We start from the raw sequence: 21361 nt of genomic DNA on the forward strand, positions 1-21361 counted from the left end.
ACACAGGGCATGAAGACACCAAATAACACCGCTAATTAGGGTAACAGCAATAAGTTCTTCAGAACAGCCAAAAGGTATTTTTCTTTCTCACAGCTAAGTTACACTCTTCATATTAGAGTGTTTGCTCACTTTTTCTTTTCTTCAATTGTCTACAAACCAAGAACACTGTATCTTTTGTATATAAGGGAGGTCCTTTTGTTCTGAGGGGAATCACCCGTTTTAACTTCTCCATCGAGGTCTTATACACTAACTGCCTGTTCACCTTTATAACTTTCTCCTTGGTCTACATGCTCTTTAGTGATAAAATCAGGAACTGGACAAAGTAATCTAGTCTAGGTCAAATGAACGGATCTCCAAATCATAGTTACTTTATACTTTTTGCATACCCCACATATGGAGACAGTATTTTCCCTTAACATGACATTGAATCTCATTAAGCTTTTCATGGTACAATGACCTCTAAGGGTTTCCTGACTTATTTGTAGCTGACCATTTGGTTTTCGTCCCAGGGTTATCCATTGGTATACATTCATAACTCTGCTCTAGTATTTGCCTCTGCTGCATGCTGTCTACGGGTTCTAGATGGAATAAGAAGAGCTGGCAAGCCATGGGAGATCTTGGGCACATGTGTGTGGAGTAGACAGCTTAGAGGAGAATGAGGGAAGAAATGGTGCAGAGCTGGGGGCAGCATGTCCCTCACCATATTCAGGGTACCCAGGCCCCTGTCACAGGCCCTGGTGTCACCCCTGCCTGCTCACATTTATGCGATGCTTAAGACAACAAAAAACAATCCTTTCCACACGAATGGTTACATATCCATCCTATGAACATGAAGAGAACAAGAGACATAATTTTCAAATAAAACCTCAGTCATGGGAACTGGTATCAAAAAAATGCAAATCTGACCAAAGCAATGACTGACAAAGACACAGGGTTAATTTAATTTCTGAACCCATGAAAACCTGGCAAGCCATGAAATTCCCACACAGAGTCTTCTGGAAGAAAATGAGGGTGAAAAAAATTGTCTCCAGTTTGGAAAAAACATTTCCTAACAGTTTTGACAGTTTTCAGTTTGGGTTTGTTTTTTTTTTGTTTGTTTTTTTGTTTTTTTGTTTTTTTGTTTTTTTTTGTATTTTGTGAAACACTGACTTTTGGTCTCTCCTCCTCAAAGTAAAACTTCCCTGGAAGCATGTGAAATCATGCGTGTGCGCTGTCCCTGCCCTGAAGAATAAATAGGGTTTCCTGCGCTCTTTAGGACTTACTTCGTCCCCATCTTCTCACACATGTGGTACTGTTACCCATTCACACAACACTGCTCACTGTCACTTCCACTTCTTGGCACTTCCCTGGCTACAACCCTAGTCTAAGCTGCCAGCAGCTATGGCCACAAATTTTGTGCCCCACCGCATTCTCTTCTCCAGAGGAAGTCAGAGAAATCTTCTGGAAACATAAACTGGATTGTGTCGTACCCTTATATACATAGAGGGGTAGCCAGGGTTCCTCCTGGCCCCACAACCTGGCTGTGGCTGGCCCCCATCACACCCCCTCCCACTCTCCCTCTCCTTTCTCTGTTCCACCACACTGGCCTACAAGACACCACACTTTCAACCTGCTGTTCCTTCCTTAGGGAGCCCTTCCCTCAGAAATCCCAGTGGCTCATCCCTCCCTTCCCTCAGGGCACTGCTCATTTAGGCCTTCCCAGGCACCTGGTGAAAAACACTCCCCCACCCTCCACTCCGTCCCCTTGGCCAGCTTCACTGTTCTTAGTGCTTAATACCACTGAAATTGCTTCTTTGTTCATTATGTCTCTCAGTCTGAGGACAGAAACCTCACAAGGGCAGGAACACTGTCTGTTCAGTTTGCCCTACGTCCTCACAGCAGAACCTTAGTAGTTATTTACTGGATGAAAGAAGGGAGGAAGGGAATTCAGGCATTGTCTGGCACTAAAATACATAAGGAAATCTGCTGGGGAAACAGGTCACACTTCTTTTTATGTTCTACTGATTATTTTTTGGTATTTTCATCTATTTCTATAAATTGGGGTTTTTTTTAACACTTTAACCTGAAAATTTCTGAATTATTAAAGATCAGAGAAGAATTGCTTAACTTTATCTCAGAATTTCCACCAAAAAAAATTTATCAAGACAATCAAAATACTACTGGTACTAAGATATACTGAACTCATCATTTTCAAAGAAAAAAAAAGCCATCAAAAATACTATTGCTGTAACTGTGCTATCGAGGAGCAGATGGTTCTGTTGACAGCATACCAGCATTTCTCATTACTCTCAATGTTACTGACACAGCATTTAACTTTAAGTCATACTGTTCATCACAGTAGTATTTCCAGCTCTAACAACTGCTTCTTGAGGACACTGGAATTTATGCCTTGAAATAATCATTTTGATTCCCATGGTCTCTGTATTAGTGAACCTTCTGCATGATGGGATTTCTCTAGGCCCACCCTTCCCTCACTGAGAAAGAAAAGGACTGGACTCTGCAGCCCTAGAGACCCCTGTCAGCTCAGTCCTCATTTCTATGCTTTCCACCAACTGCACACAGACCTTTCCAAAGTACCCCTGGCACTGACTCAAGGCCACCCAGAAAAAGCATCAGACAGGCTTGGTCACAGGGCCCACTGAGGATTTCCATGAGGGAAGTGGGCACCAGGGCGGGTCTGCAGTGGCCTCCGTGGACTGAGCGCAGAAGCCAAAAGTCACTGACAGTGACACTGACCACAGCCAGGCTGCTCCTGGGCAGGGCTGGAGGGGAGGAACACGCAAAGGACAGATTGGAGAGACATTTTACAACCAGAACTAAGAGACATGAAGAAAGGGGACTCTGAAACCCCCTCCTAAGCTGGGGTGATACATTCACTGTGGGACAAGGGCCTGGGAAAAACCTAAGGCACTGTTTTTAAAACAGGCAATGCTTTTAGGGACATTATAAACACACAGACACCAAACAAAAACAAAGGATGAAAATGAAAACACTTCACATACGCACATTTTCATGACGCCACTGTATTTCTGACTGCATTATTTATTTACTCATTCTGACAAGCTGTCATTTAAAATAATTGTTTTTCCAAAGTGAGTTTAAAACTTCAAATTTGAAGCAATAAAAATAAGTTAACAACATTTCAGAGCAATTAACAACCTTTCCTAGGCTTACAAAAAATGTTTTTATAAAACACCAGTTATATTGTTTCTCCACAAAACAGTCTAATGACAGTTTAAAATGGAAAAATCTACTATTAAGTAATATGACTACTTTTAATTCAGGAATATTTTTAAAACCAATAATAGAAATAAACTATCAAAGTACTGGATACTTACCTTCTTCATAATTCACAGAAACTGTAACCAAAGACTATCATCTTATTGTCAACTTTGTAAAGCCATTTAATAAATGGAGGTCTTAACATTTTAATTATTATTTTGAAAAACAAAAACATCTGTTTTACAATATTAATTTGAAATAAACTTACCATGTCTTTTTATTCATTGTAAGCTCCATTATCATACGCCTAAAAATAATCAAAACAGCTTTACAGGCATCGACTTGTTCTTTCAAGAGCATGGGAACCTCAGCACATGGTTCCAGCAAAAAGACATTTGCAGCATTTGTCAAAAATACCTTGAAATCAACAAATTTTACATTAGAAAGTGTAATTAAACATATGAATCTGAACAAATTTTTCTTAAAGATAATGATATTAATTTTCCTCTACCAATGAGTCACCTTTGAGTTATTTCAATTAAGGCAAGTGGTACCAACACATACTGAAGATTTTTTTTGAAATGCTTCTCTTAGAATCACTTAAACAACTGAGACCCCTGAAAGACCTTTCCTTAGAAAAAAATTATTAATGCATATTAACATTGCAACTTTAGAAAACGTATGAATCGGAAAAGGTTTTGAAGGCTTCTTTTTGACATTCCTTCATGGGAAAAGGGGGAAAAGACAAGGTAGGCTCACTGCCTCTGGGTGAGACATTTGGAGGTGGGGGAGGGGGAGAGGAAGACGAGCAGTGGTTGGCCAGTGACTGGAGAAAAACATCTGATTGTTGTTGGACCTCCCAGAACATGAACTCTGCTGGCAGTAAGCATGGCCAGCAGCATCCAACAGAGGTGCAGACTTCCAGGGGCTCTAGGGAGCCAGGAAATGGCCAAAGCCACGTGATCGACACTGCATAGCTTCTCGGTGCATATGTTTTTAATATGAGAACTTAATAGGTAGTAAGATATAAAACCTAAGTGAATTCTCACAATAAAAGCAGGTCTTAAAAAATTTAATCAGCCAACCACTCTATACTCTGCCTCAGACCTTTAGGATTCAAGTTCATTGTCCCCTTCTGTCAGTGGTATTTCAGTAGAAAACTGTGAGGAGCATGCATCTAGGCTGTTATGCAGTAAGTTACTGCTTGGGGCACTACAGGAAAATAACATTGTGTTACCGCTGACAAAGATGACACCAGTGACCCCTCAATGTAGGAGATTCTGAGTTGTCAGTCTGGTGATGACTGGATAGATGGATGTGCACCATCTATCTAGATCCTATGCTTTTTAAGTCTCCTTCGTATTCAATAGTACAAACTCAAAGGATCTACTTCTCTGGCTCACCTGTAGATGAAACTCATTAACACAACATCTCAAAATGGATGTACAAACTGACTAGAGAGATTAAAATAAACACGCTCAAAAGTCAAGTGGGTGAACTAAAATGTTGAGAACCTATAAGATTATCTTATGCAAGATTAGAAAGGTCTTATGACCCAATTTTTTAGAAAGATTACTAAATAAGCACTATAAAAGTTGATAATGGATGATAACATCAATTGCAAATAATTTACTAGCCCTCAAGTGGGGAAAAGGACAACAAAGAAGTTTCTGACTAACCAACTATAGTGGTTTTAGTGTAATTTTAGTGGCTGTCTTTTTTGAAGTACATCATAGATGATCCATTGCAAGACAGATCCTTTTAACTCAATGTATTTGGCTTCTCGATTTGAATTTGAAACTTCGCATATTCCCAAGTAAAAGTGAGGAGTCTTCATATGTTATACACTTCTTTCATTTTATTTTTTAAAAAAGATCAAAATGCCAGGTTCATGAATATTTCTTACTACCATGTTAGTATTGGTTAAGGTAAAAATAAAGAAAGAAGGGACACCTGGGTGGCTCTGTTGGTTAAGCATCCAACTCTCGGTTTCAGCTCAGGTCATGATCTCACTTTTCATGAGATGGAGCCCTGTGTCGGACTCTTTGCCAACAGTACGGAGCCTGCTTGGGTTCTCATTCTCCCTCTCTCTCTGCCCCTCCCCTGCTCATGCTCTCTCTCAAAAATAAATATATAAACTTAAAAAAATAAAAAAAAATTAATATGTTCAAATTGTACTTGTAAACAGCAACTGCAGAAGAAGATGATCTTATCAAACCTGCCATTTGGCCATTTTTTCCTAACAAAGCAAGTGAAGGAGCAAAAATGTTGGACACAAAGAGAACAAAAATAGCTACTATAAAAAAAAAAAAAACACAAAACCAAAAACAGCTACTATAATCCAAACTAAACATTTTAAAAATTGTTGTGCTATAATCAAGTGGAATTTTTGTTTCTTGGTTCAGCCAGGTAGATGTAACCTAGCCTTTCAGAAAACAAATTAACACTCTTCTGAACCTAGGGAGACACTGGCAGTGGAATGGCTAATGACAGCAAATGGCAACCTACTTGGAGGACAAGGGCTAACAAGGGACACAGGGAAGGGACTCCTACACGTACTTCTCTGCTGGCGGAGGGGGGAAGGGGAGGGCGGGCACAGATTATACTGACTGGCACCAAAGCTCTTTGAAGCTACTCAAGTAAAATCATCTTGATTTTTTTTTTTTGGTTAATTTAAAATTATTTGCTGATTTTCATTGAAAAATGAGAAAATTCAATAGTTATAGTAAACTGCTAATGAATTTGAAGCAAAAAGGATATCATGATAAGAAATCCTATCAAGAGACAGATGACAGAAGCAGTGTCAGCAAAAATCCGGCAACACACAATCCATGCCCGTGCCATCACCAGACCTCATGCCCGGCCTCTGTGTGGGAAGCCTAACTGGACACAACTAGAAAGGTGAGTATGGGGGAGGGGGGGGGAGGATGAGGCACCAGGGAGCAGAGGAAACAGAGGCACTCTGTGTTTTCACTTATACTCCTAACAATCTTTACCCTAGATGGACCCAAAAGGTAATCTCCTCATCCCCATTTCTGAGATAAAATCCTGAGGTCTGGGATAAGACTAAGTGATCAGCCAAAGTTTCTCTTTCCAATGTTCCCAAATGGCATTGGTTCTATTGGTTCTATATTCATTCAGGTAAATATCTAAAAACTGGAGCATTTTTTTAAATCATTCTTCATAAACAGGAAATTTTTAAGAAGAATATTCCTTTTAAGATTATATAATCATCATGATTATCTTTCAAATTAGAGTCCAGGTCACTGACTGACTACCCATATGTGTTCAGAAAATATTTTTTTCAGATTGAGATCTCAGCCATTTCACTCCATAACAATCCCTCTGAAGAAACCGCAACCCACTCGTAGGTCTCCTTTGACTAGAGAAAGATCTGTACAAACTGAAGGTAAGAAATCAGGAAGAAAACTCAGAGAACTTGAGAGCGGTTTACTGACAGATGGCTAAATATATCACCATACTTTATATGTCACTATCACAATAAACAAATGTTCAGTGGACTCCAACTGGGGGCCTTTATGTCTCCTGCCAGATGCATACCTGCAGCATAGCCTGGGCCCCGGCTTTCACGTTCTTATCTTCCTCTTCTGTCACACAGCCTCTGCTCACTGCACTCGAGAAGGAGTATGTGCGTCCCCAACTGGAAGAGCGCTTATGACGGGAACTTTCCGACAAGGTCTTCAGAACATAAAAATCAGTTAACAGAGGGGGAAGAAGTACATGTTCGCATATTTAATTCCTTACACTCACCAAAATTCATGAGAATGTAGGTTTTAGTAGGGCAAGATTTTCTCCATTTTGTTCACCACCTCCAGTACCTAACTAAAACAGTGCCTAGCATTTAGTATATGCTGAATAAATAAAGGTCCAGACTGAATGAGCCTGTAACACAGACCTTTAAAATGTGTGATAAATTCCATTTGCCTATCTATTTGTTTTGGCCTCATGACTAGTTATTAAAATGATTTCACCAATATTGAAAAATTAAAACTATGGAATTAATATAGATATTTAAAAGTGATATGCCTTTGGCCACAAATATTTTTAAATGTTTGTTGTTAATTGCTACAACACCCACTTTTATTTTTTTATTTTTTTTTTTATTAAATTTTTTTTTTTTAACATTTATTTATTTTTGAGAGACAGAGAGAGACAGAGCATGAGCAGGGGAGGGGCAGAGAGAGAGGGAGACACAGAATCCAAAGCAGGCTCTGAGCTGTCAGCACAGAGCCTGATGCGGGGCTCGAACTCGCAAACCGCAAGTTCATGACCTGAGTCTAAGTCGGACGCTTAACCGACTGAGCCACCCAGGCTCCCCACAACACCCACTTTTAGAAATAATTTATCAGACTAGATTTCAAAATAGCATGCCAGATATATAAATATGGTATTAAGTTTCTTTTGTGTCTCAGGAAGAGGTCCCACTGTTTCATTTTAGATTTCTCCAGCTACTAGCGTTACCTAACCAGGACTAAAAGTTCCATTCACACAGCACCCACTCTGAAGACAGCAGCCAGCCCTGTAGTGAGACTTATTTATGGAGGAGACAACACTCATTATTGGGATAGTTCTTTTAAGTGTGTTAACATCCTAACTGCTGTAGAACAGTCCACTGCACGAGAAAAGGCTGCCCAATCATTCTAAATTGAGTTTCTCAAATGCTATTTATTTAAACACATCAATACTTAGGCAGTGACATTTTCAGTCTCATACAGAAACCTGTACAATACGATGGTTTATAAAACAGCTCCGAGCAATACCTATTAACGAAGCTGAGATATACACATGGACTTAGCCTGAGGGTTAGGAGATGACCTTGAACAGAGCACAGCAGCAGCCTCACTGAAACGGGTCCTCAGGGAACTCGGCAACTGGAGAGCATCAGCTATGACAAAAGAGATCCACCTGCCTGTGTCCTACTGACTGGCCCCTTGGCTGACCAGGTATACTTTGCTATAATATGTGTATTCCCAGCTGAAATAACTGGTGATAACATATTACCTCTTTGCTGTCAGTCTCTAAAAATCCTAGTTTCTCAGCATCTTCTTGGGCAACGTCTTTTTTATCTGGTTCTTCCATGAACACAGGTTTGTCCTGGAGTATCCACTTTCGGTACACTTGAACTACCTTCCTTGTTACAGCTATGTCACAGGAAGGCAACAAGAATGCCTAAAAGGAAAAAAAGAAGACTCTCTTTAACTCCACACCAGCTCAGATCACTATAGAGCCACATAATAGACACTTCCAGTCAGCACCAATTTCAGATTTTCCTCTGAAAGTTATGGGGCCAGGTATTTTTGTGCACACCAAACTTGTCTGAGGAAAAAAAGCATTTCCATAATTGGGCCAGAAAAAAAACATGATGCAACTTAAAATTAACTTCTGTATTCTGAATAAGTTTTTCACAAAATAACGACCATGCATATGTACACAGATATGCTATTTGGCTATATAAACACTATACAACTGGGAACCTTTCCCAATGAATCAAAAACCGATTATAAGACAGCCATCATACTACTGCAGCCAGCTGCAGCCAAGTGTCACCCCTCCTCCCAGCTCCATCTTCAGGGATGTTGTGCTGGTGACAAAGGGAATATTTACAACACAGAAGTTGGCAAATGCTGCCAATTTAGAGCTTTTCTTTTTTCTTTTTTTGTCTTTTCCCTTTCCTTGACTTGCCCTTCCTTCTTTCTTTTCTTCCTCTCTCCCTCCCACCCTACCTTCCTTTATTAAGAGCCAATTGTTCAACTGAGTACAGACACCAACGTTAACAAGAGCCCCTTGTGCACACTTATGTGGACTTTGTAACATTACCAAATCTCCATATACATATGCACTAAGAATTTTGATTTAATGTAAGATTCCAAAAATACAAACAAAACGCTAAAGGGAAAATGTATTTCCTTTTGAGTATCTGCTCTAAGTAATATTTCTGTCTGACGGGTGAACACAAAGGAAAAGTATTCAATACTACAACAAATACTTTCATTCCATAGATGAGGCATTAAGATGAGACCCAGAGCACCTGAGATATTTTCCCAGGGTTACAAAGTTAGCTAGCAATGATTCTAGGTTTTGATATCAAGGTTCAGAGATTTAATACTGTCCTTAATGTTCACGAAACAGGATGCAGTTACAGTCAGATTACAGTGTAACAAAGGTTTATGCAATATACAAATTTCCATAGATGGTGGTTATGTCACATCAAATTCCAGAATAAAGGAATCTGTGTTACAAGACTGCAACATATCAATGTAACAAATATTCTGACTTGTATCTCAAGAAAGATCAACAAAGACAGGGTGCCTGGGTGGCTCAATTGGTTGAGCATCTGACTTTGGCTCAGGTCATGATCTCACGGTCTGTGAGTTCCAGCCCTGCATCAGGCTCTATGCTGACAGCTCAGAGCCTGGAGCATGCTACGGATTCTGTGTCTCCCTCTCTCTCTGCCCCCGCCCCCAATCTCTGTCTGTCTCTCTCTCTCTCAAGAATAAATAAACATTAGTTTTTTTTTCTAAAAAAGAAAGATCAGCAAAGACAAAGAAGAGTATGACAAAGTACAATGGTGTCTAACTCCGATTTTGTTCCAAAATTTTATTACAAATATTTTCACACATACAAAAATGTTGAAATAGTTTTACAGTGAATACCCATATACTACCTCCTAGATTCTACCATTAGCATTTGCTAGATTTGTTTACCACACATCTGTCTAACTACCCTTATCTTTCCTTCTTTCAATACATTTTATTTTTGATGAATTTCAAAGAAATCTGCAGACATCAGTTCATTTCACCCCTAAACATTTCAATATGCGTATCGCTGACTAGAGTTCAAAATTTGTTATGGGGCCTTGGTTAAGATGGCGGAGCAGAAGGGGGACCCTATGCTTGCTTCATCCCTCAAACACAGCTAGATAAATATCAAATCATTCTGAACACCCAAGAAATCAACCTGAATGTTGAGAGAACAGAGGGAGCAAAGAAAACACATCATGGAAAATAGGAGCTTCAGAAACTTAATTCCAGGGAAAAAAGAATCATGGTGCTGCAGAGGGGAGGGAAACTTGATCTCTGAAAGGAGAGAAAGACAGAGAGAGAAAGCAGCACCCAGGGGATTGCACAAGAGAAACACTTCCCCAACACCATTGACTAAGAAAACCAGAGCAGCTGATTATTAGTGGCAAGTTTTTACATACAGCAGGGCTCTAAGTCTGAAGTTTTAGAAGTCTGCACCACTGCTGGGCAGAGCCTGTCAGGCATAGTGATGCTCCTGTGGGAAAGGAGGGCAGAGGCCTGGGAGCAAACTGTGTGCTTTGAGGATCTCCTGGGTCACACTGGGAGAGACAGTTTCCCTTACTGGAGTGCATTTGGGAGAAGCAGCAAGACTCTCAAGGGACAAAAGAGCTGGCAGGCACCAATGTGCTGCCCTGTTCATTAGCATAGGAACAGAGACACGAGCCAAGGACAGCAAACCCTAATGCCAGCTTTGAGCCACCACGTGATTGTGCAACTGCTTTTCTGGGATTAATCAGCACTAGTCACAGTGTGGTGAGATGCTCCCCCAAAGGATAAGCATAGGTCTGTGCCATGCCATGTACCTAAAATTTGGAGTTTTGAAACCTAGTCAGGTGCCTGAGATAAAACACAGGGGTACTGTGCTGCCTGGCCAGCACACAGCTCAGACACAGACAGGGTGAAGGCACGATCTAATGGAAGCCAAGGACACAGGACAGGTGATTGTTTGCTCTTCAATGGGGGCTTCCTGAACAGCGGCAGGTGCAAACTACCTGCTTGGGAACAATAGAGTGGGGTGACGCCATTTTCATCTCCTGCCCACCAGCACTGACCAACCTCAGTAAGCAACACAGCGCCTCCCATGGAGGCTGGAGCCACTTACACCAAGATTCACCCCACTGTGCCCTGCAGGTGCATCTTTACTAGGGCAAGTTAGCCTGACAACCAGTGCAGCAGGCGCCTCCCCCAGAAGAACAGCAAAACCCCTTGCATGCATGAAGTCTACTGACCATAGAGTGCTCCAGGATCAGGCTTATTTTAACAAGCAGACCAAAGCACACCTACTTAAAACATCATAAACTAAATAGGGTCCAATAACTTCACACTTCAGGTAAGGAGAAAATTCTGCAAAGGACTGACCTGAGAGAAAGAGCAGACAAAACACAATAGAGTACACACTGTGAAACACTTCCTGAAATGCCAGGCTCTGGAAAGTATAGAACCCCTTCTTAATTATAGCCATTACTCTCAGTAGCAGGAATATAACAGGCTTTCCTAATACATAAAAGAACAGTGACTTAGACAAAATGACATGAACAGAGGCAATCACCCCAAAGGAAAGAACAAGAGGTCATGGCCAGGGATTTAATCAAAGCAGATATAAGTAATATGTCTGAATCAGATTTTAAAACAATTATAAGGATACTAGGTGGGCTTGAGAAAAGCACAGAAGACACTAGAGAATCCCTTATTGCAGAGATAAAACAACTAAAAGCTAGTCAGGCTGAAGTAAAAATGGTATAAGTGAGATGCAAAACCAACTGGATGAAATGACAAGATGGACAAAGCAGAGGAACAAATCAGTGATTGAGAAGATAAAATTATGAAAAATAATAAAGCTGAAAATAAGAGGAAAAGAAAAGTAGTGGATCCACAAATGTAGATTTAGGGAACTCAGCAACTCCATAAAGCATATCAACATTCATATCGTAGGAGTCCCAGAAGAAGAACAGAGGGAAAAGGGGGCAGAAGGTTTATTTGAGCAAATTATAGCTGAAAACTTCCCTAATCTGGGGAAGGAAACAGATACTGAAATCCAAGAGGCACAAAGAACTCCCACCAAAATCAACAAAAGCTGGCCAACACCAAGACGTATCGCGGTAAAATTTACAAAATACACAGACGAGGAAAGAATCCTGAAAATCAGCAAGGGAAAAAAGTCCTTAACCTACAAGGGAAGAAAAACCAGGTTCAAAGCAGATCTCTCCATAGAAACTTGGCAGGCCAGAAGGGAGTGGCATGATATATTGAATATGTTGAATAGGAAAGATATACAGCCAAGAATACTTTAGCCAGCAAAGCTGTCATTCAGAATAGAAGGAGAGATAAAGAGTTTCCCAGCCAAACAAACACTAAAGGAGTTTGTGACCACTAAACCAGGCTTACAAGAAATATAAAGGGTACTCTTTGAGTGAGAAAGAAAGGCCAAAAGCAACAAAGTCTTGAAAGGAACAGAGAACATCACCATACACACCAACTTTACACATAAAACAATGGCACCAAATTCATATCTGTCAATAATCACTTAACATGTAAATGGAATAAATGCTCCAATTAAAAGATATAGGATATCAGAATGGACAAAAAACAAGATCTATATGCTGCCTATAAGAGACTCACTTTAGACCTAAAGACACCTGCAGATTGAAAGTGAGGGAATGGAAAACCATCTATTATGCTAAAGGGCATCAAAAGAAAGCCAGCATAGCCATACATATCAGAAAAACTAGATTTTATATTTATTTATTTCTGAAAGACAGAGAGCACAAGGCGGGGGCGGGGGGGAAGGGGGTTGGACAGAGACAGAATGAGACACAGAATCTGAAGCAGGCTCCAGACTCTGAGCTGTCAGCACAGAGCCGGACGTGGGGCTGGAACTCACAAACCATGAGATCATGACCTGAGCTGAAGTTGGACGCTTAACCAACTGAGCCACCCAGGTGCCTCCAGAAAAACTAGATTTTAAACCAAAGGCTGTAACAAGAGTTGACGAAGGGCACTATATCATAATTATGGCATCTACTCAATGAGAATATCTAACAATTATAAATCTCATGCCCCTAACTTGGAAGTGCCCAAATACATACCAATTAATAACAAACATAAATAAAATCATTGATCATAATATAATAAAAGTAGGGGACTTTAACATCCTACTTAGAGCAATGGACAGATCATCTAAGCAGATAACCAACAAGGAAATAATAGCTTTGAATGACACATTGGACCAGATGGACTTAACAGATATATACAGAACATTTCATGCTAAAGCAGCAGAATACAGATTTTTTTTAAGTTCATATGGAACATTCTCCAGAATAGATCACATACTGGGTCACATATCAGCCCTCAACAAGTACAAAAAGATTGAGATCACACCATGCTTATTTTCAGATCACAACACTATGAAACTTGAAGTCAACCACAAGAAAAAATGTGAAAAGAACACAAATACATGGAGGTTAAAGAACATCCTACTAAAGAATGAACAGGTTAACCAGGACATTAAAGAAGAAATTTTAAAAAACACATGGTAGCTAATGAAAATGAAAACCCAACAGTCCAAAACCTTTGGGATGCAGCAAAGGCAGTCCTAAGAGGGAAGTCTATTGTAATACAGGCCTACCTCAAGAAGCAAGAAAAGTCTCAAATATACAACCTAGCCTTACACCTAAATAAGCTAGAAAAAAGAACAGAAAATAAAACCTCAAGCCAGTGGAAGAAGGGAAATAATGAAGATTAAAGTAGAAATAAATAATGTCTACTGTCACCATTATTATTTAACATAGTACTGGAAGTCCTAGGCTCAGCAATCAGACAACACAAAGAAATAAAAGGCATCCAAGTTGGCAAGGAAGAAGTCAAACTTTCACTATTAACAGATGAGATGATACTCTATGTAGAAAATCCGGAAGACTCCACCAAAAAATTGCTAGAACTTATACATGAATTCTGCAAAGTCACAGGATATTAAATCAGTGTACAGAAATCTGTTGCATTTCTATATTCCAATAATGAAGCAGCAAAAAGAGAAATCAAGGAATCAATCCCATTTACAACTGCACCAAAAACAACAAGATATCTAGGAGTAAACCTAACCAAAGAGGTAAAATATCTGCACTCTGAAAACTATAGAACACCTACGAAGGAAATTGAAGAGGACACGAAGAAATGGAAAAGTATTCCATGCTCATGACTTGAAGAACAAATACTGTTCAAATAGAACTATCCAACGCAACCTACACATTTAATGCAATCCCTATAAAACACCACTGGCATTTTTCACAGAGCTAAAAAAAACAATCCTAAAATTTGTATGGAGCCACAAAAAATGCCAAATAGTCAAAACAACCTTGAAAAAGAAAAGCGAAGCTGGAGGTACCACACTTCCAGACTTTAAGCTATATTAAAAAGGTGTAGTCATCAATACAGTTTGGTACTGGCACAAAAACAGACACAAAGATTGATGGAACAGAATAGAAAACTCAGAAATGGACCCACAACCATATGGCCAACTAATCTTCAACAAAGCAGGAAATGAATATCCAATGGAAAAAAGACAGTCTCTTCAACAAATGGTGTTGGGAAAACTGGACATTTTTCCAAAGAAGACATAAAGATGGCTACCAGACACATGAAAAGATGTTCAACATCACTCATCATCAGGGAAATACAAATCAAAACCATGATGAGATACCAACTCACACCTGTCAGAATGGCTATAATTAACAACACAGGAAAAAGACAGATGTTACACTGTTGGTGGGAATGCAAACTGGTGCAGCCATTCTGGAAAACAGAATGGGGGTTCCTCAAAAAGTTAAAAATAGGACTACCCTATGACCCAGAAACTGCACTACTAGGTGTTTACCTAAAAGATACAAAAATACAGATTTGAAGGGGCACATGCACCCTGATGTTTATAGCAGCATTATCAACAATAGCCAAACTATGGAAAGAGCCCAAAAGTACATCAACTAATGAATGTGGTATATATACATAAAGAAGATATGGTACATATGTGTGTGTGTATATATACATACACACATACGTATGTACCTACACACACATACTGGAATATTATTCAGCCATCAAAAAGAATGAAATCTTGCCATTAGTATCGATGTGGATGGAGCTAGAGTGTATTACACTAAGCAAAATGAATCAGTCCAAGAAAGACAAATACTATATGATTTCACTTATATGTGGAATTTAAGAAACAAAACAGATGAATATAGAGGAAGGAAAAAAGAGAAAGAGAGGGAAGCACACCATAAGAGACTCTTAACTAGAGAGAACAAACTGAAGGTTGAGGTGGGCTAAATGGGTTATGGGTATTAAGGAGGGAACTTGTGATTAGCACTGGGTGTTACACGTAAGTGATGAATCACTAAATTCTATGCCTGAAACCAATTTTACCATATATGTTAACTGAATTTAAGTAAAAACTTGAAAAGAAAAAATTTTGTTTATGGTACTTTAAGTAAAATTTATAAATAACAAAAGCACGAATCTTAAGTGGACCACGTGATGAGTTTTGACAAATGTACACAACTACATAACCCAAATCCAAAATCAAGGTATACTATGTTACTCTCTTCCCAAGAAGCAAACAGAAATTTTCTTTGGTGAAAAATAAAATCAGGGGTGCCTAAGTGGCTCAGTCAGTTGACTGTGGCTCTTGATTTCAGTTCAGGTTATGATCCCAGGGCCATGGGATCAAGCCCCACATTGGGCTCTGTGTTAAGCACAGAGCCTGCTTAAGATTCTCTCTCTCCCTCTTTCTGCCCCTGTCCCCCACTCATGCTCTCTCTCTCTCTCTCTTTCTCAAATAAAAACATTTAAAAAAAGAAAGTAAAATCATAGTAAAACCAAATTATTTGTGCAGTATGGTTAATATGATATGTAGCTTATTAATTAAAAAATCCAAAATATGAGAAAAGAAGCCTATATTAACAAAACCACAATAAAAAAACAAACAATACTTCACCTGTTGGGATGAGCACTGGGTGTTGTATGGAAACCAATTTGACAATAAATTATATTTAATATAAAGAAAATAATAAACACATAGGAGATCAGGCTAAAGAAAGTTTCAAAAAGAAGTATAAATGTAATTGAAAAACAAAATAACCAAAATTTAAAACTCAGTCTATATGGGTTGACAACAGAATGGACATGGCTGAAAACTGGATAAAAAATCAGAAGGAAACCAAAATGAAACACAGCGAGACAAAAGATGGCTAACTCAGAAGGCAAGGGAAGAGAGAGAACACAATGAAAAAGTTATCCTATGCATGGCTGCTGATGCAGAAGGAAAGACTGGCAAAAGGGGGCAGAAATAATATTGAGGAAAGAATGGCTGAGAATTTTACTGAAATTAGTAAGAGATATCCACAGATTCAAGAGTCAAAAAAAAAAAAACACCCCAAAACAAAAGCAGGGTAATACAGAGCATATTACAGTAAAACAGCTGAAAATCAAGAACAATCAGAAAATCTTAAAAGCTGCCAGAGGAAAAAATGAACATCTCCTTTAAAGGAGCAACCACATGACCTAGCATGGCTTTTCAAAGAAACAATGGAACAAATATCCAATGTGCAGAGAGGAAATAGCTGCCAACGTAGAATTCAGTATCCAGAAAACATGTACTTCTAAAATGAAAGCAAAACAAATTTTCAGATAAGAAAATGAGAAAAACTTTTACCAGGAGATCTAACTTAAAAGTTATTATTCTTTAAAAATTTTTTTAATGTTTATTTATTTTTGAGAAAGAGAGAGAGCAGGGGAGGGGCAGACAGAGGGAGACACAGAATCTGAGGCAGGCTTCAGGCTCTGACCTGTCAGCATAGAGCCTGATGTGGGGCTTGAACTCATGAGACATGAGATCATGACCTAAGCTGAAGTTGGACGCTTAACCAACTGAGCTACCCAGGCACTCCTTAAAAGTTATTCTTTAGGCAGAAAGAAAATAATCTTGGGCCAGAAATTAGTAAAGAGATAAAATGTAAAAGGGTAATTATTTGGATGAATCTAAATGAATGCAATGTACATATTAGTATATGTGAACAAAAAGAATAAAACTGGGCAAAATAATAATAGGGTAAACAGCTGATACACTTAAACCCTCTAAAAACCCACTTAAAACCTTTGTTTTCCACTCCCAGTATGGTATCGAATAAAGTACAAAATATTTAACATTTTGTTATAAGCTAGGCTTTGTGTTAGATGGCTTTGCCCAACTGTAGGCTAAGGTAAGTATTCTGAGCATGTTTAAGGTAGGCAAGACTAAGCTATGATGTTTGGTAGGTTAGGAGTATTAAATGCATTTGTGACTTAAGATATTTTCAGTTTATGATGGACTTATCAGGACATAATCGCATCATGAGTTGAAGCAGATCTGTACATAGCAGGGGCATATGAACTGGAAAGGAGTAAATGGAACTAGAGTACATACTTATGGGGTAAAAGTTGAAACTACCTTAAATTAGGGATGTGAACAATTAACATATTACAAATGAGTATAAAAATACCAACAAGAGTAGAAAAATGGGATGCTAAAACAACCAGCCTGAGAGACTTCAAAACAACTAGAAAGCAGAAAGTAAAACAGTAAACTTAAACACAATTACAACAGTTGTTATGTCAAATATAAAGGGAATAATGCTCCAATTAAAAGACGGAAATGTGGGCCACCTGGGTGGCTCAGTTGGTTAAGCATCTGACTTCGACTCAGATCATGATCTCACAGTCCATGAATTTGAGACCCATGTTGGGCTCTATGCTGACATCTCAGAGCGTGAAGCCTGCCTCAGATTCTGTGTTTCCCTCTCTGTCTGCCCTTCCCCTCTCAGTCACTCTCTCTCTCAAAAATAAACATTAAGAAAAAATCTTAAAGACAGAAATGATACAGTTTGATTTTAAAAGCTATTAAAATGACTATACACCATTTATAAGAGGACATCCAAAACATATGGATTTGGGGTAGTTGAAAGTACAAAGTCAGAAAGATATACCATGCTACACTAACCAAAAGCAAACTGACAGAGCTTTATTCAGAATAGGCAGGGCGCCTGGGTGGCTCAGTTGGTTCAGCTCAGGTCATGATCTTACCGCTCGTGAGTTCGAATCCCGCATCAGGCTCTGTGCTGAGAGCTCAGAGACTGGAGCCTGCTTCAGATTCTGTGTATGACTCTCTCTCTGCCCCTACCCTGATCACACTCTGTATCTCTATCTCTCAAAAATAAATAAACATTAAAAAATTAAAAAAAAAAGAATAGGCAAGATTGGGGCACTGGGGTGGCTCAGTTGGTTAAGTGTCTGACTTCAGCTCAGGTCATGATCTCTCAGCTCGTGGGTTTGAGCCCCACATCAGGCTCTATGCTGATGGCTCAGAGCCTGGAGCCTGCTTCAGATTCTATGTCTCCCTTTCTCTCTGCCCCTCCCCTGCTTGTGCTCTCTTTCTCTCAAAATAAACATTAAAAAATTAAAAAAAAAAAAAAGAATAGGCGAGATTGACTCTGAGGAAAAAGAAAGCATTATTAGAAATCAAGAGAAAAAATTCTTATAGATGAAAGATTCAGTTCAAAGGAATATACAACATTTGTACTGAGACTAATAATTTTGCCTCAAATATATATACATAGCTAATACTGACCGACTTTGAAGAAGAAAATAGACCAATCCACAGTCAGAATAGGATATTCTCAGTAACTTGCAGAACAGTAGACAAAAAAAATAATGACAGAGGAGAGTGGAATACATGCTTCCTAAGTTCTTGCTGTATTCTCCATGTTTCAACCTCTCATATTTTTCATCTTTATCTCTCTGAGGAACATTCAGGATTATTTCTTCAGATCTGTCATCCCATTTATTCTGTCCTAAACTGTACCTAGTCAACTATTAAGCTTACCCCAATTTGAGGTTCTCCTTTGCTATTTCAATTATTACATTTTTTTTCATTTTTAGAATTCTATCTTCTTATTCATATCTGCTTAGTCATCTGTTACAATTTCTTATTCCCCAGAAATATTTTCAAGCTTGTCTTTTATTACTTTAAGCATGTTGAAGGTATTCATACTGGAAGTTCTAGAAAAGTTTTTACTTGCACGTTCCTAACTGGAAGAAAGAGCTACCTGAATTATACCTAGCTAAACTGCTATTCATGAGGAAAGACAAAAGGAAAACATTCTTCATCATAGAGACTCAGAGAATAGAGCCTCAAAATACCTTGAAAACACCCACTCAGTGACAAAAGAAGACCATCTAAGAAGTCAATCAAAGCAAGTATTTTAAGACTGAGGACACAAGGAGGAAAGAGTCTATCTAAATTCAGAATTAAGACTAAACAACTCTGCACATTAGGATTCCCACACCGACTACAAATAATGGTACATTTATGCTATAAATTTATAATATAATAAAATAAGTAGATGGGGAGAGGAGGCTGAAGAAACTACAAGGCTGTTAAGTTCTTCATATTTCTTAAGAAATCTACCATGGTGTAAATCTAAAATTACACCATGGGGCTAAAAAAGTGATTCCAACACCTTAAAGTGATTATAATGTTTTCATTATAGACAAACCTTTTAGTAATTAATATTTTTCATAAAAGAATGTTTATTTGAATTTCAGCAATTCTTTGTTTCACTTTCTTTTCTTCTGTTAAATTCAAATAAAATTCAGAGCTCTTCATTAAAAATGCATTAAGAATCATTAAGAAATAAAGATGCCATGGTCATGAAGTTCTCTGTCAGTCCCTCACCCCCACCCCAGCATTTCTACATACGCTCTCTTGCATCTGCTTTCACCTCAGTCAGCCTCTGTCTGGTTTTACCTTTATCTGTCTCTGTCCATGGTTGGCTGCCTTCCTGTCCACCTACACCTGCCTGCCAAATTCTCTGTCTGCCTATCTGTCTGTACCTATGAACCTGTCCCTCTATACCTCCCTGATCACCTCCATCTCTAGCTGGCCTGTCTACACCCATCTGTCTGCTCTTCTATGCCTGCCTGTCAGTTTGATTATATCTATCAGCTCATCTGTGTGCCAGGCTGCTCTCTGTTTGTATCCTGCCTTAGCCACCTCCTCTCTGCCAATCTCTTATCTGTTTATCTACCTAGCCAGGCCAGTAGCCAAATATAAACATATAGAAATACCTGGAATGATGCTCTTCTTAAATTAATAGTGAGTAGTGCTTTGAACTTTTTAGACCCATGACCTAAGTAAGCCATTTTATAGAAGGATATACTATTTGTGTATAGTATATACATAAATACATTTTTTTTGTAGAAGTTTCACAGAGAAATACTAATCCTAACAACATGCAGTACACTCTGAAATGTTCTGGTCTATTCTATTACATTATTTAAAAAAAATACCAGTTTTTGATGAGCTGATTTCATGACCTACAAATGGTCACAAAAGGTAGTCTGAAAAACACCAGTAATAAGACAAATTGCCAGTGGAGTGACCCTGAGAACACAATTGCCCTACCTGAAGCTTCTACCATTCACTGCTAGCTGCCTGCTGGGAGTAGCAGTACACTGAGGCTGAATCTCGTCTCTACTGTTACCATCTATTTCCACTGCCTGCAACTCACTGAACCATCCAGTCCAAGGAGACTTGCACAGTTAGCCCCTGCCGCGAGCCACTCTGCCCCCATGGCTCCTCATCTGCATTTATTTCCAGGCCACATACATGGACATCTGATCTTCTGCCACCACCACGTACTGTTCTCCAGTGTACACACACACCTTACCTCCCCACTGAGAACATGCACTTCCTGAATGTACATTTTAAACTTTAATGGCCTTTAGGCTTAAATATTAATCTTTGAATACTTTAAAACTGAAAAAGAAGTCACAAATATGAAAGAAGTCACATTTTGCCATCCATAAAAGAAAAATTCATCATTGACCACAAGAGGGCAATAGAATGCAATGTTAAAACTCACGTCCCTTCAAGTGTCTCTACTTCATATTTTAAAATGTGCAACATTCATATTTTAAATTTCACATATATGCTTTCAAATTAGATTTGATGAAGAATAATTATAAAATGTAAAAAAATATTTTTTTGGCTTCACAGCACAAAGATGTCTCAGAAGTTCAATCATAAGTAGTCTGCAGTTGCCTACCAGACCCAAGCTACTTCAGAACGGAATTTAGATTGGACTTAGGACTTAAATGGAATTCAGAATTTAGAGCATGCTCTTGCCAGGGGTGAAATACCAATAATGGAGGCAGACAGACTCTGGGTATAAAAAACAATTTACATAATAAAGGTAAAATCACATCAATTTAGCATGTATCTCTTGTGT

At 38.8% G+C, this 21361-nt stretch overlaps 1 protein-coding gene across 7 annotated transcripts in view; it reads right to left on the reverse strand.

The window, feature by feature from the left end:
* The window catches only part of RALGAPA2 (Ral GTPase activating protein catalytic subunit alpha 2), a 324755-nt gene that overhangs the window by 215228 nt on the left and 88166 nt on the right, over positions 1 to 21361 (reverse strand). For all 7 annotated transcript variants that reach the window (XM_019826890.3, XM_045053931.1, XM_019826892.3 and 4 more), the window contains exons 11-13: positions 8245 to 8412; positions 6784 to 6921; positions 3491 to 3639 (exon numbers count right to left, since the gene is read on the reverse strand). In XM_019826890.3, the coding sequence (XP_019682449.3) occupies positions 3491 to 3639; positions 6784 to 6921; positions 8245 to 8412 (455 nt within the window). The remainder of the gene's footprint in view (positions 1 to 3490; positions 3640 to 6783; positions 6922 to 8244; positions 8413 to 21361) is intronic.

Source organism: Felis catus, chromosome A3, assembly GCF_018350175.1.
Source record: "Felis catus isolate Fca126 chromosome A3, F.catus_Fca126_mat1.0, whole genome shotgun sequence".
Classification (NCBI taxonomy): domain Eukaryota; kingdom Metazoa; phylum Chordata; class Mammalia; order Carnivora; family Felidae; genus Felis; species Felis catus.